Source organism: Uloborus diversus, chromosome 6 (genome assembly GCF_026930045.1).
Source record: "Uloborus diversus isolate 005 chromosome 6, Udiv.v.3.1, whole genome shotgun sequence".
Lineage (NCBI taxonomy): Eukaryota > Metazoa > Arthropoda > Arachnida > Araneae > Uloboridae > Uloborus > Uloborus diversus.
Genome location: NC_072736.1, coordinates 51,077,981 through 51,094,988, shown reverse-complemented (window position 1 = coordinate 51,094,988; position 17,008 = coordinate 51,077,981). Strand labels below are relative to the sequence as shown.

The 17,008-nt window shown below is 32.3% G+C and overlaps 1 protein-coding gene across 1 annotated transcript in view; it reads right to left on the bottom strand.

The window, feature by feature from the left end:
• Positions 1-17,008, bottom strand: part of LOC129224677 (uncharacterized) — a 76,687-nt gene that overhangs the window by 54,319 nt on the left and 5,360 nt on the right. Inside the window, exon 2 of the mRNA XM_054859222.1 lies at positions 1,906-2,072. Coding sequence (XP_054715197.1) covers positions 1,906-2,072 — 167 coding nt within the window. The remainder of the gene's footprint in view (positions 1-1,905; positions 2,073-17,008) is intronic.

Below are 17,008 nucleotides of genomic sequence, written 5' to 3'. Positions count from 1 at the left end.
TTCCTAATAGGCGTAACGTCCCTCTCTCAAACGCAATCCTTTTGAAGGAAATCCATGCTTAGAGAATACCCTGACATTACCTGGAAAGGAAATGCTCATCGAGTTATCCTGTGATAATTCATTGAAAACTACCTTTAAAGAGCTCTCGTTAATTGACTTCTGGCTCAGTGTAAGAAATGACTATACCGTTTTGTCCAAAAAATTATTACCAAAATTATTACCCAAATTTTATTACCATTTTGTACAACATATCTGTGCGAGAAAGGATTTTCCTCCTATACTTATCTCAAAGATAAATACCGAAGCAGATTGAATGCAGAGCCTGATTTAAGACTCAAACTGTCAGACATTGAACCAAACTTTCAGTTTCTTTGTTCCGTCTAACAGCCACAAATATCGCATTAAGGATTTTTTCCCCAATTTAAAGTATGCTTAAAAAAATAGTTGGTTTATAAAACTTCTTGTTCATAATTTTTCTTGTAGATGTAGTTTTAACTTTTTATTAATGTTTGCACTTAATGATATTTTACAATTATATTTTTGTTTATTGCAATCAAATGCTGCAAAAAATGGAAAGCAAACATGCTGTTTTTTTATTGTTTCTTACATGTTACTAATTTCAACATCAGGGAGTTCGCGAACTTTTTTGCCTGTTCCAAGGGGTTCGCAAAGAGAAAAAGGTTGGGAACCGCTGGTTTATAACAAGTAATGGAAACGTTAGAGCCAGAAACCTTTTGCAGCTATGTGTCAAAGAAAAATATTGTCGTTTTCTTTTCTCCTTTGTTTTTTGATTGAATTGCTTTGAGAAAATTTAGGAATGTTTTTCACCACACTATTATTGACTTTTTTTCCAAGCGAATATTTTATTTTACCAGAATAGAAGTTAGCATTCCATCTATTGTTAGTATTTTGCTATCCGTAAGTAAGCATAAGTTATTTGAAATTATTTTTAGTGCATTTCTCGGTTTACATGTAAACAAGTTTAATTGACCAAAATTATCATCTGAAAATAAAATACACTGTTTTATATCAAATCTGAAGGTCACGTCTTAATAGAATGAAATGCTTTTGGAACCGAAGTAGTATTACCCACAAACCTGTTTTTATGCGGTGGGTTGGGACCGCATTAAAAAAAATCGCATAAAAATAAAATTGCTCGAAACTTCACGAGTAGCTTTAAAAAGTTGTTTTCGCAACACAGTTAAATTTTTTTGTTATGCGGTGCATGTGGACCGCATAAAAAAAGTATCCCATGGAAAATAACCCAAATACTTGCAAAATTGTAATATTTAAACGGAGTCAAAACAAACTAAGTGATAATTTTTGCCAAGTTGTCAAGCAAAATTTCCCGAACAAAGCTATTTTTGTTAAGTCACAGTGACTTCTCTTCGTGGTGCCTATGTCGTCCCTTCGAAGATACTACCTCACACTCGTTTTAAAAATAATTTCGACAATTGAATCCTAATCTGATTGAAATTTTAATATACCACAAAAAAAAAAAAAAGAAAAAGAAAAAAAATCACATAAATAAAAAAAAAAAAGACCGCATAAAAAAAAAAAGGTTTGGGTGTATTTTGAAGCTGAAATAGCTGAGCTCAAACTATAACTACGCAATGACTTTTATGTTAATTTCTCTACATTTATCCCTCCATTAACGCACTGAGGACTGTTACGGATTCATTTTCATTCCCTATAAAATATTGTGTTCATTTAAATTTATAAATAGTTAACAATTCAAAATGGTATTTTTTTTTCTTAATGGGGGGCTGGGGGTAAGCACTAATTTGAGGTTTCTTTACCCTGTAAATAAAAAATTCCAATTATGATAGTTTAGACAAAATAATTGCTGTATAAATGATTCGTTAAGGATATTTGTGATTCTTGACTTAAAAATCAGGTACTTACGATTTGATCTGTGGCATTAGGATTCTATTAGCCGCTCCACACCTTTCGACACACTTTTTTCTAAGCACCCGGATCTTATCACGGACTTCTGGACCGTCCTGGTTCTTGCCCACGTGTATAAGCAAGTCTCGGAAGGCAGCTACCTGGCCGTTCAAATCATCAATGATCTGTTGGAGTAAAAAATATTATAAAGGGCCATTCTTAGGTGGACTATTCTATGTGATTGTGAATAGTTTTGTCACAAGATTTTGTTTCATAAATACAAATAATGCAAGCTAGAAGTTTTTATTTTTGACCAGCAGTACCCGCATGGCGATGCCCGTGCTAAGAATTTTGAAGTTGAATTAAAAAAAAAATCCACGCCCCCTCCCACTTCTGATCTGAAATTATAATTTTTCTTTAACTGAAATGCGTACACACCTTTTCAAAAACCTATTAAAGTCTCTTTGCAGTTACAACTATTCGCCAAAACACATGAAGACATTAACTGTAGCTTAAAACTCAAAATAAGCCTTCCACTGTATAGTTCATCGCTTAACGCGGCAAGCAACCGCGCTGCCGTACCCTGTCCTTTAGCGAGTGAAGCGGTTTTTTTTTCTCTACAATTTAAAATGTTTCGCCAAATAAACAATACTATGATAAAAGGGTTATAAAGAACAATCACAATTGAATATTACGACAAATCAAATTACTTACTTAGATTTAGATAAGTAAATATCTTCAATTATAAGAACATAAACAAAATTTGAAGAAATAAGAAAAACAAATCCCAATAGAAAAATCCTACAAAAATCAAATTAGTACTTGAATATCGAAAAAAAATTTCAAAAATCAGTTCGTTGACCACAACAGTCCCACTATAGCGCCACGCGTCTGAACCTGAGCGAGGTCCGAGCCTTACACCGCCACCTATTAGGAATTCATAGAACTAAACTTACCCCACCATCTATTAGGAATTCTCAGAACTAAACAATTAATTAAACATTTAACTTGCAATTATTTCGGTCAATCTAATTTTAAAAAAAAATAGTACACACAATTTGACACATTCTTTTTGGTTTGTGGGAGCATGAGGGCTGCCGGAATTGCAAAATTATGTATATATTAAAATAAAACAATGCGTGACTTCTGCTATTTATCAATAATGCTACATGATACTTTATCTCAGGCATAGCGGTTGAACATTTAGTGACACATTTTATGTTTCAGCAAAATTCTACTCCGTGTCATGTCTCTAAATCGACTCATAGATTTTAAACAGAAAGAAGAATTTCAATATTAAACTGGTCAAGCAACTCTACCAATCTCAATACGATCAAGAATTTGTGGTACCGTCCAATGTAAAGAAAGCAGTTCAAGACCTGGTGCGCCAACAAAATTGAGCTCGCTGCCTTATCAAAGAGGGTATGAAAACACTGTCAGAAACGATAAAGGAAACAGGTCGTAGAATCCGTGGGTGAAAGGATTAAAACATTGAATCCAGTAAAAAATGACGCATTCTAGTATTGATATTGTTTTTTTTTCTTTAGAAGGTGTTTTTCTCCTTTTAATCTGAATATTCTAATTTTTGACTCAATGTAAACTTTCATCACTCTAAATTTTTGGATTATTCTCTCAAAGATTATTTTTAATTGAGCATATTTAAAATGAAATGCACACTGTAAGGTCTAAGAAAGGTGGTACGTTCATTTAAATACCTAATTTGCACTTATGTTTGGTTCGAATAAACTTTTTTTCCAAAAAGTGAGAAGTATTCTATTATTTTGAATTTGGGTTGTAGATAGCAACAGTAAAGATTTGTCATAAGAACTATGTAAAACATCAAAAGTTAGTCCGAATAAAGAAAATAATTGAACCACATGCGATAAAATACCCGTGACGGAACGGGACCCATACAAGACCCGTTCAGTCACCGGAATTTTATTGCGCATTCATTAATTATTTTATTTAAAAACGATAAGTTTAACGTTCTACGGAATCCTTATGAAAATCCTTGCTGTTGCTATCAAAAATAACATTTCTAGCTTGTTTTATTTATATTTATGAAACAAAATATACTAAAAAATGTCCCGTTCCACCAAATGGAATGGCCCGTGTCAGTTTCTTTTTGTATGTACACTATCATCTGAAACTTATGGATATAAACTATTACTTGCACCAGGGGTTCACAAACTTTCAGACTCAGGCCTTCCCTTAATTGAACTATAATGAAAAAACTGCTGCTGTCTCTCCTTTCCAAAAGTTTTAGTTTCAGATAGAAACTGACAAAATGCATTTCAGATTAAATTCACGAGCATGGTGCCGTGCTCGATATTTTGACCTTATGTAAGCTAATGCTGAAAGACGATTTCCAGAGATAGGTGACTGAAACTGCTTCAGAAACTTTTAATGAAGGATCGTAATGCTAAAAATACTTCCATGTTATCTCAACATTGAAAAAAAAAAACCTCATTAGTTTTTAAGTCTTACTGTGAAGTGTTGATGCTTGGCCCCTCCTTTTTTCCCGATATGTCCATTTTCGTTAAGGGTTGATTTCGGGACGAAAGTTGAAGAACGGGATTTGTAAGTGCGTAATTGGTTCTAGAACTTGAATGCGTCGCCTTGAAATTTAAGAAATTAGGCAAAGAGGTAAAACATTTTAATTTTATGCTGTCAAGGCTGATGTCTCATTGGACAGGTGACATCCTAAGTTAGTGTGTGGGTCTTGGTTTTATTTCATTCGGCAGTCATTGGTCAAAAACAACGACACCTCCTATAATTAATTTCAATTGAAAATTGATGAGAGTAGGCTTGCAATAAAAGACTACAAAGCTTGTCATTTTTACGTTTTCGCCAAATTAAGGCAGTTATTGCTGCAACGTAAACATTTCAGGTCTCAAGAATCACATAACGAAAATATACATGGAGTATCGCCAAAATGCCGCTAAATTCGAACATATTTCACGCGTCCTTTCTTCCTTTGATACCTATTTTAAGGAATGGACTTCGTCTCAAATGATTGACAGGGGTCATATGATCGCGGTCAGAATATATTTATTTTTACTTTATTTTGTGAAGTATTTACGCCTATCTTGGAATTCTTCTACGCCCCCCCCCCCCCACACACACACTCCCGTCCTAGGTTGAGAACCTGTGTCTCATACCATCAGCACATGAAACTTTTCGCGCCATAGAACTTAATACAATGCAACGGGGGAACCGTAATTAAAATGTGACGTTCTTGCAGTGGCTGCAGGGCGCTGCAATATGGGCTTAAAAACGACATCTCAAACAGGGAAATCTGCCAGAAAAGAATTATGTGAGTGGCAGCAGGCCACTTTGCACAAATAAGGAACTGAAGCGACCCCAAGGCAACCTAATCTATAGATTAGGTTACTTTAGACTAGGGAGTGAAGCTTTCAGAAAAGCTGATAGATATGGGGAATAGAGGTTTATGTTAAGAAAAATGATGTTGTTTTTTTTTTCCTGAGCTCCATCGGATTCACTTGGGTGTTTTTCTTTTTTTCTCTCTCTCTCTATTTTTTCTCTCTTTAATTTTCTGACCCAAACTTCAGAGTCAAGTATGCCAGGACCCGTTTTTTGATGAATTCATTTTCGTAAAACCATTTATCTTAGTACTAGCAAAAATATCCGGCGTTGCCTGAGTCAGAAATAATTGTGAGAACCAATCGCTCTTTCATTTGTTTTCTGTTTTAACTAAAAGAATTGAAAACACACCGCTTTAACGTGATTAAAAATCGAGCTTCTTCCTTACCAATAAAAGTCAAATAGCAATAAGTATAAAGAGCGAAAGAGTATTCAGTTAGAAACGAAAGCACGACATTTCAGCATGTAAAAATTGGAAGAATTTCCAAAATATGAACTAACAAAAACAAAGATCACTAAAAAAACAGTGCGCTATATTTATTTAATTAACTAGTACACACACACACACAAAAAAAAAAAAAAAAAAAGTCTCGACCATGTTTCCCAAATAGTGCAAAAAGTAGAGTTTCCAAATATTTAAAAAAAATTTAAATTTATGTTAGCTCCGGAGCCTTGATTCAAAATTTTTATTATGATTACGTGTAAGGCAACGAATTTTTCTAACAATGGGTTTTATATTTAATGATTTAATGGGGAAATTACATGAAATTTACTGTTTTCCATCATAACTTTTTTAAACTACGTTTTTTAGGAATAAATAATAGCCTATGTTTCTTCCAGAGAATGTAGCTATCTATGGTGAAAAAATATTTAAAAGCGGTCCAGTAGTTTTGAAGATTGCTCCGGACATCCTTACATACAGAAGTAGCCATTTATGTATATAGATTTTGAAATATACATTTAAACAGTTTCTCTCATCTAGGCATATAGTCTTTTAAAATCAGTTTAATAAAAAAGTTTTCCACACAAGCAACTTCATTGCAATCCCGAGTAATATACTTCAGTATCATAGTGGTCTGAGTTTAGCGTAGGATTATTTCCAAAAATTAATTAATTAATTAATTAATAAAACACCTCAAATTCCTGCTCTAATTAACTTGTGTTCCGAGACTTTAAATTGTGCATAATGAAAAAAAGAAAAATTTTTGATTAGTACATTACTTCGAGTTGTGAAAAAACGAAATATGGTCTCCTACTACCCTATTAGGGAATTATGAGGAAATTTTTCTTCGAATTGGTATTAAAAAAAGAACAAAAATAAAGTTCAAAAATCCCGCTTCAAAATGCCGAACCTCAACGTTATCTTCAAGTCAATTTTGCAACTATTTTTATGAGTGAAGGTACTCTATATAGCAACTGCAATACCGGTATAAGTATACACCAAATACCGATACCTAGTTTGCAAATTCGCAATAACGGTGTTTGGTTAGGTAAAAACCGGTATTTTCGGTATTCGCTAAAAATACTTAATCGTTTTCAACTAAGATTTTTCAGTTTAACTTGTTGGATGTCTACTGTTATTTTAAAATGTAAATTTTTTTCTCCATTAGACAATGATTGATGGAAGAATTTAACTTCAAGAACGCGATTAATGAAATATAAATAAATTAAAGTTGCAGAAAGAGTACTGATGATATATCACATTTTCGTGCATTTATATGCATTATGTTTTAATTTCTTCCACTTCCTTGTTCACTCATTTGCCGTGTTGTAAAAGTTAATTCAAGTATAGGTACAGATATATATATATTTGTACATTGTATAATTTATTCCAATCATCAGTATCAGTGCTTTACACTGCTAGTAAGTAGTTACACTTCTAGTAGTAGTACTTCCAACACAGTAGCAGTACTTTGTTGATAGTACAGTACCTAACAGTAGCAGCACTTTGGGTTTTAAATATATGTCCCAACTACTGAATTTCGAGAAAAACCTTGTTGGTACAACAGATGGTAGTTTACTGCCCACTGTATTATTTTCTGTCCTTTCTCGCTATTTAGCTACATACTTGGTTGAGATAATATTTAAAAATTATACAGTGCCGTTGCGAAAAAGCATAGTAAACTGTAAAATATTTTTACATAAGTATAAAGGATTTTGAAAATATTACGGAAACGTATAAAAGTAACTGACAAAGGATCAAAGTTAGTTAGATTCATTGCAAATTTCAGCCCAAAGATGAAGTAAACTTAACCCAAAGCTAAAACAAATCTATTCTGATCAAGAGAAAATCGTTGAAGTTAATAATAATATTGGTAAAGAATGGTCTCCAGTAGAAAATTTTTTATTAACTATTTATTAAAAAAATCCTGTACACAATACAAAGGAAACACGACAAAAGCTATATATCCAAACGCAAGAGATCGAACCATATAAGGATGAAGGACTTTGAGGCAATTAGAGAAGGTGTATCACGCATCATTAACCGTACCACCGAACAGCGTGAATTCAGATAGAGTATTTTCAACTGCAATTTACGAACGAAAGTGAATTCCAGACTAAGTGACAGTTCAAGATGCATATATTTTTTATTAGCATTGATTTTTTATTCTAACCTTGCTTTCTTGATTTTTTATATTCGTTCAGAATAAAATCTTGAAATTAATGCACATTTAAGAAGTTATGAAGCATTAAGACGAATGAAACAATTATATTATAGATTACTTTTTGAGAAATTTCTACTACCGGTATTCCAGTATCATGCGAATGAAAAATAGGATACCGGATTGCACTTTTGGTCCGATATTGTAATCACTAACTGTTGGGACTTCTGGGCAGCACGCAAAGAAAACAAACTGGCATACAAATAGGCAAACACTGTCCGTAATATACGTAATAACAAAATTGATTTTTAACTCCAGCATATAAAATGCAGAAAATTCAAAAACAAAAATAAATAAATAAATAATAAAGTAACTAAATTAAATTAAATAAAAGCAAACGGGTACTAAATTCTGCATGTACATGATTGTAGTATACAGATTTCGATTCCTTTGCAAACGTTCATGCTTAAACTTAAACTTCATTTGATAAGAACATTAGATATTTAGTAGAGTAGAGTAATTATCAGTGCGGGAAATTAAAATAAAGTCCACGTAAGCGGAGCAAATTGAAATATTCAGTACGACGGTGGTGGAGTTACATCCCTTACGGTTGAATAACGAAAATGATGTTGCAAAGCCAAAAAAATTGAAATCTCCTCATGGTTAGCATTTTTTTCCGTGAAAGAAATAATTTTTGTCCTTCTTCAACTCCACTTTAACAAATACTTGTCAATGTTTTTCTCGTGAATTGAAAAAAATCTTTCCAGATGATTTTTCTTTGTTTTTACACTTTCTATTTATCTCATAATGTATGTATAGATAATTTTGATTTTGTGCGTCTATTCATATGCTCATTATTTCAACATAAATTTGTTACTTTATATTTAATTTTTCTCAAAATTTTTCACCTTTTAATTAAATCAAAACTTTTGATTCGTGTTCAAAACTCTTTACTTATAAAAGCAACAATTCGTTTATTTATTATTTATTTATTTTTATTTATTTGTGAAATTTTGTGAAAATAAACAATATCACTTGATCTAAAATGAAAAAAAAAAAAAAAAAAACATTAGGGTAGACAGGGTCACGTTTATGCAGTGCCTTTTTTTTTCAAAACGAATTATAACTGGAGAGCCAAACGGTCATAACAGAATGATTTTGCTCTCTAGCACATATTCTCACAAGTTTTTGAGAATCAGTCGAGCTTCGGTCAAGCATGCAGAAATAATAATCTGCTTTCTACCAAATCGAGTAAGTTTCGTGTTAAACGTTTTGAAGCTTATTGTGAATAAATAATACTTAGTTAAGAAAGAACAAATATATAAAAATTAGCAGAATTTTATCCTTTTTTACTTCCTTTTACAAAAAAGGAAGTATTGTATTCGCGAAAAAATTTTTACTCAAAAATCGCCCTTAATTTCCATTTTGCTCACCCCCAAATGAATGTTGAGTTTTTTTTTCGATTCGACCACATGCGGAAAAGTGCCTAAGAATGTATAGACACGCGAAATATCCATTTTGACCATCACCGAGGTAATTACAACGACTTTTCTCGTGACGTCTGTATGTATGTGCGTATGTGTGTATGTGCGTATGTGCGTATGTGCGTATGTGCGTATGTGCGTATGTATCTCGCATAACTCAAAAATGGTATGTCCTAGAAAGTTGAAATTTGGTACATAGACTCGTAGTGGGGTCTAGTTGTGCACCTCCCCTTTTGGTTGCTTTCGGATGTTCCTAAGGGGGTCTTTTGCACCTTTTTGGGGGGAAATCATTGTTAATTTCGATGTAAACTCAAGTGGCGTTATAATTTGTCGGACACTTGGCGATATATCGCCAGTCTTTTGGTCGCCAAGTTTTGTCGCCAACTTGGTGACAAATTTGGCGGAGTTTTTTTTTTTTTTTGGTTTCAATTTGGCCATTGTTGGTGATATTTAGAGAATAAATATTGAATCACATTAAAATAGCGAATAATGGGGAAATGACATTAAATTGGAGTAAAAGGAAGTCATGTGATGCACACATCAGCTCGTTGAAAATTGTACTTGAATCAACAGAAATGTTTTTTTTTTTTTTCACGATAAAAATAAATCCAAACTGGCCCACGGGGCAAGTTTACGCGTTGACGTCGGAGCATTTTTACGCACGTTCTTATGGTGTCTTACTTCTATACGTGCCGTATCTTTTTCGCTCCGAACTATCTCAAACCTTTTTAGTATTTTCAGGCTATTTAGTTTTGAAAATCAGGATCTATTTTTTAATTGATTTACAAATTCGTATCATATAAGTTACAATCATGTAGTGCTGTCTTCATGCACATTCAGCTTTTACTTTATACACTATTCAATCTGTAATAAATTTGCTTTATTTTAACAATGATAAGACATTATGTGCAAAACAGTAACAGAACCACCTTTGAGGTCAAAATAAAGATGCGTAAACGTGTCCCGTGTCCGGGGCAAGTTTACGCAACCGACTTGGACTCAAAAATAATTTTTTTCACCGTTAAAAACACAAACTATGAGCAACAACTGAATGTAACAATTTTGACTACATTAACTGCTTCATAAAATCCCCATGCCTAAAATTTTCTATCTTAAAACATAAAAATTAGAAAATTCATTGAAAAAAATCTGCGTAAGCGTGCCCCGGTCTACCCTACTTTCCATCCAGTTGTGTTTTCTTGCATGCTATGTGTGCATTTTGCATTTAAAATAATTATAAATGTTCGTTGAAGAGCGTGCTTTGTGGAAAGAAGTAAAATATTTTTTTTCTCTAAAATTGCATCCATTTCACGATGAGACTTCGTTTTTGGAGTTCCTTGCAGGTCTCATTTGGGCCGGTGAAAGCGGTAGCAGCAGCGCCCGTTAAAAAGATGAACCCTTGACATTTAGCGGCTACTCCACTTGAAAGCCTCGGTTGACCAAAGCGCATGCGCCGAGCGCGCCAATTTCCACAAAAGCGCGCGGAGATTCGGGATTTTGCCACAATGAAACTCTCGGACTATCGCATCCCCCATTTCCTCAGCGGACAAGAAGCTTACATGTTCGCAAAGTTGCAAAAGTTTAATCCAAAATGTCTTTCGCAATAAATACTTACTTTTTTTTTTCAAGCTGAAAGTCCTTTTGCTACATAACGGACAAAACAGACGCCAGTGACCCGTTGTGTCAATTTCGTTAGTAGTTACATTTTTTTTTCTTTTTTTTTACAAAGCGGTGCATTTATTAAATTTATTGAAGTTTATAAACAAAATAATATTAACATTTAAGCGATATGTCTGGTGTCTTGGTTCTAAAAGGGGCTTATTCAAAATCGTTAGTCGCAGGTGAAAAAAATAAATAAATAAAACTGAACTCACAGTCATTATGACACTGACTGTTTCATTTTTTAAAAGTAAGATTGATTTTAGAGGTGGCGATAAAATAGCGGTTGACACACGGCTTTTTAATCGCCACCTTCTTTTTCATTTAGTCTTCCTGTGGCCAGTGGGATACTATTTTATCCCTTTACTACACAATAACATATATCGCTCATTAAAAATTTAAACCTGATAAACGCTTGATGCTTGGCATAATGTCATCCTTTTATTTCAAACTGTACAGAATAAATATTAAGAACTTTTCACTTGAAAAGGATTAGTTTGCAACAGTTTATTTTTTCGGGAACCTGTTAAATCAAAGATTCGAAAAGACTTAGTCTCATAAATTTTTTTCTTCGTAAACATCAAGGCAAAAAATACATATATATATATATATATATATATATATATATATATATATATATATATATATAACTAATTAATAGTTTTTTACTTGAGCTTCTGAAGCAGAATAATAGTTTACTTTAAGCGTAATACGTTTAGTTAGAAAATTTTGAAAAAAAAATTTGCTAACGTAAAAAGACCTATGAAGGCACGAAAAATAAATATTTAAACTTATAAAAATGAAAGAAAAAGCTGTGTTGATTTTGTGCAGGCTATCAACAATCTCACAATTAATTTATTTGTTCTAAATCTTTGCCTAGTTTTTATTTAGTTTTTAAACATTTAGCTCATGGTTTTGTGACAAAAAATATTTATTCTTTAATATAATGATCTCTTAAAGAAAGTCTGATTATATTAGAAGCAGAAAATTACCTAAAAAAGTTTTGAAATTTTGTAGGAAAAGTGAAACATTTCGATTTTTTTAGTATAGAAAAATCTGAATGGTGGTCTGACTATGCAATTTCATGATTCGTAATATTTTTACCAAATGCAGTTTAAACCAATTTTTTTTGGTGAAGTGAAATGATTACGATAAATTTTACTTTTCAAAGCTTAAAAAATAGATACATAGTTTTGAAAATTAATATTTTATGGAAGAACATGTACTGAAATGTTATTTTTCATATTTGGTATTAATTTTCTACCTTTAAATAAAAAATAATTTTTTTTTAAATTTGCCCCAGATATGAGACGAAGTGATAAATTGGTTTAGTAACGTTTTATGTTCGATTATTTTTTCCGTAATTGAACGAATACGCAAACAATTGAATTAGTATGTAAATAATAAAATAAAAATGAATACAAAAGGTTCTTTATGGAAGATCCACGATCAGAGACTAACTATGCAAAATGCGATGCTTCCATTTGGAGTTAAATAATAAGAATTTTTGGCTGGTAAAACTGATGTTGCTGAGACCCATGTATACGGTGCAACCATCTAGTGTTATCAGAGGGTATTTTATAAGCCATTAGTATTTACAAAGTGGTGGTAGAAAGTAACGAACACCCACCACGAGGTCTGCCGGTATTTCATGTTCATTTGAATTTTATAAGATTTTAGACCTAAAAATAAAGAACTTTTGCACATTTTGAAGAGAAAGGGGGTCCTCTGTCCATTACTCATCCAGTCGGAGACCTAAAAGCATTTAGAAATTTGAATTCCCTTGTTTAAAGGTGTAAATTTTAATTTAAAAAATTGCACCTCATTTTTCGTGCACTGTTACCTGGAAGGACATTAATTAACCTGAATGCTAATTAACCCGAAGGACAAAACTACATTGAAGGACTAGTTTACCTTCTTCGATTCAAGTGAAAAAATATTCTAAGAACGAACATGAAATAAGTAAAGTAAATTAAACATTTGTTTTCTAAAAACGTGAGGTAAAAAAAAAAAAATGATTGCTTGTTTTCCGAATAATTTTCTTTTCTCGAAGCTTTCTCCTTTCTAGACGCAAAATCGATTTAATTTGCCTTTCCTCTTCAGATAGCTGAAAGCGATGAAAAAGTTGAAAATTTCCGACAAAAAAAGAAATTCAATAAGTAGTTATGCGCAAGCAATATTGAATCTCAAACTCCAAATGCGGAAACTGTATGAAAAAACTCCCATTTTCCCACATATATTTCTGGCTACCGATATTTTTATTTTACTTATTTATTCATTTATTCTTAATCGATGCACAGATTTTTTTCTTAAATATACGACTCCTAGTTTGTGAATTTCAAGTTTATATATCGGATCGGTTTTAACGCTATGTCTTATAATAATAAATTCCGATATAAAACTGTTGATATTTTTAGCTATTTTATTTATTTCTTTAAACTTTTGATTAAAATAACTAAAACTATTCAATCATGCTTGGGACTCAGACATTAAATTATACTTTTATATTAATACAAATGATCGTTATTTTAATCTTTATACCTTTATTTAGAATATCTAATCTAAGAAGGTTTTTAGTTATTAAACATAAATTGTCCTAATATTTTAAAATTATTTATCATTTGAACAAAAATGTTTTAAATTCTAATATTCATTGTTCAACGAATGAAAATTGCGAATCGTGTGTGGAGAGAAAAAAAAAGAAATGCTTTTTGCAAAAAGCATGTAGCCTTAAATTTAAGTTTTCAAAAGGTCCACGTCAAAGCTTAAAAATTAACATTTTATTTATTTTTTTATATTTTTATAACTTTCTTTGTGTAAATGTACTGTAAAGAATGCAAAGGGAGTTATTAAAAAGTAGTTTGGTCTAGTTGTTTTTAACGCATGGTATTCTAAACAAATTTACGGATATCATAACGAACATGACAAAAACAAAACTTTTTAAGCTGAACTTCGTTTTAAAAGTAAGAAATCATTTGTTATAATTATTTCTCCAAAATATTTTGCTTCAGAAGAAAAAAAAGAAGTATTTCCACGTAACTTGATTAGATAAAAATTAATTAATAATAAAACTAGTCTAACTTCCTTAAACACTAGTTGTACATAGGAGGCATTAATTTTTGAATATTTAATTTTTTATTCCAAACATACTTCAAAAAGTGATATTTGAAAGAATGACATTTAAGTTTTGAGAAACTTCGTAAAGAGAAATAATTATAAGGGATTAAGCTTTCGACATTGAAAATTGGAGATACTGCTAAAGTATAACTGGATGAAAAACATATCTCTCTCTTCAGAGCAATATAAAGTAGACTAAGCATTAACGGTTACCATTTATAGTTACCAGTTGCAAAAACGTACAGATATGATAAACAGCACTATCATAATAATTTGCTTAATCTACTCACATATTTGATAGTGTAAGCAAGTACAAGGTTTAAAAGTGAGATAACATTTGAATTTAATTAGAATGAATGAAAATTAAAAATAAAAGTAAAGCCGATTTGCTTCAAAAGCGTCTCAATCCAACTCATTTACTCATTTTTATCGGAAATACTTATTCAATAATGCTAATTCAAAAAAGAAAACAAAAATGAATGCGTACACCAAATGTTTTTTATACCTCCTTCACACGAAGCAACTCAGTTCAGTCAACTTTCGAACGAGTGGTTATCCGAATTTGTAGCCAGGTAGAAAAGTAAAGGAATCGCATCCTTCACTAGGGTTCCCAATCCCGCGCCAATTTTAGTCCCGCGAGATTTCGGGATTGTAAGAAGCTAGTCCCACGGGATCTCGGGATCCCGCGGGGGATTCACTTTATTCTACTAAAAATAGAAAAAGTTCTGTCTTTCAGGAATTACTGCTTTTGTTACTTGAATTAGTAGTTTTTTTTTGAATTCCGTACACCAATTGAAAAGCAGTACAAAGTCAAATTGCAATTAGTAATTTTTGTTTGGTACGCAATAGTGTGCAGTAAAAAAATCCAATGCATCTTCACAAAGCATCGCTAGTACATGATGAAAAAGTATTTTTGCTTAAAAAAATAATGCGCTTGACGAAAACACGTGCTGTGGCTCTACTTTTACAAAAGATCCCCATTATCTTCATCTTCTTCTGAAATAGATTTTTCTACTCTTATGCTTGGTTTTTGCCCAAGAACTGCAAATTTCGGATAAAAACGATAAAACGATGACTGTGTAGGTTTTGCTGTGTGTGTGTGTGTGTGTATCCAGTTTAACTCGCATTTAGAATACCCTTGTTGTTTCATAAACGTTGTTCATTGAATCAGTGCATTTGGTTCATTACTGCAAGGGGTGAGTGCTACTTGGTTTCACCAAGTCGTAGGTTCAATAAAAAATTTTCGATAATTTCGCTAATTTTTCCTCTCACTTGAAAAAGACAATCTAAAACTTGAGCAGCTTAACTTACTGCACTGTCATGCGAGTCATCCTATTTTTCGTTCAAGTTTCTTTGTCGTCTCTTTTAGAGTCGTGCCAAATACGTAAATAATGGCAGGTTTTACATTGCTTTCTTTTTTGCAGAAAAATAGTGTGCACTTGAAGTTAAAGGTTTTGAGTGCATTCGTTAAGCTTACAGAAGTTGTTTAATATTGCATTGAGGCTACCCGAGTGGGTTTTGTAATCTGTAACACACTCTCTTTATTTTTTCGAAAGCGTAACTTTCTGGATTTTAAATTTTAGTGATGGTTTTCGAAAATATTTTTATTCTCTACGCATTTTCTCAATTATTGAGCGTATTAACACTAAATCCTTCGAATGAGTATACGAATTCAATCTCAGAAAATTAATTCAATTTTTATTGTGTTCTTAATGGTAAATCCACCGTTCATTATATGAGACAGAAAGTTGGTCTTGCTCTTCTTGCAGATATAAGAGGAAAGTTCTTTTAAACTTCAGATGATGCTTGTGAAAGTTGTCATCTTATGAACAGCAAAAGTTGGAAAACGTCTACATGGAAAAAAAAAATGTGGGATTGAAAATCCCGCGGGATTCTGGATTGGAAACCCTATTCTTCACACGGCAGTTTACTCATCAAGTACATTTGTCGCTACCATTTTCATCCTGATAGAATCAATTTTTTAGTTATTCAACTCATCGGGTCATTTCCAAGCGTTCACTCTACACACGAGTAAACTATTTGAGTCAACTCGGTTCAGTAGTGTTGTGGAGGAGCTACTCGAATCAGAGCAGCTATACAAATAGGCCATCGCATCAGCTTAAGTTCAGCCATTTGGAATCGGATTTTTCATTATTGCGGAGCTAGGTTTACCACATCAAAGGTACGGGTTTTGCCAAATTAGCCGAAAATAATACTTTATTTAATAAACAAGTCATGTGCCGGTAATAATTGCTCGCAGTGAGAAATCGCCGAAAGCGATAACTTGCCAGAAAAAACAACAACTAAAACACCCGCTCTGATCCAAGATGGTTGATCTTAAGACTCATTTTTTTTAAAGCTGGACACTTTTGATAGTTGATGTCTTCAATTTTCGTAAAAAAAATTCAGGATGTGTTAGTGGTGCTATGATAAGAAAAAAAGGAAGTTTAAAAAAAAAAACTGATTTGTTTGACCTTAAATATAGGTAAAAGTTTGAGGTCGGAAAAAATCTAGCTATATTTATATATATGATTGCTTTGCTTCCAAAGCAATGAGTGAAGCAAGCCAATTCTTTTAAATGTGGGCACTACTTGATACTAGGTACATGCTAGCATAAATACGTGGCTCAATCAAGGCTTGGAGGGCAAAGGTCAATTGAAACTGCGCCTTTTTTATTTTATTTATTTATTTATTTTATTTTATTTTACTTTATTTTTTGCCTTCTTTAAACCCGGATATCTGCTAACGCCATGAGTAACCCTCGAAAATAAGTAAATCATTAACTACTCACAACAGTATAGTACAAAGAAAAATATAAAATAGCTTTCGTTTCTCTTGGCGTTAGTAGTTAAACGGTCTCTGATTTTTAAAAAT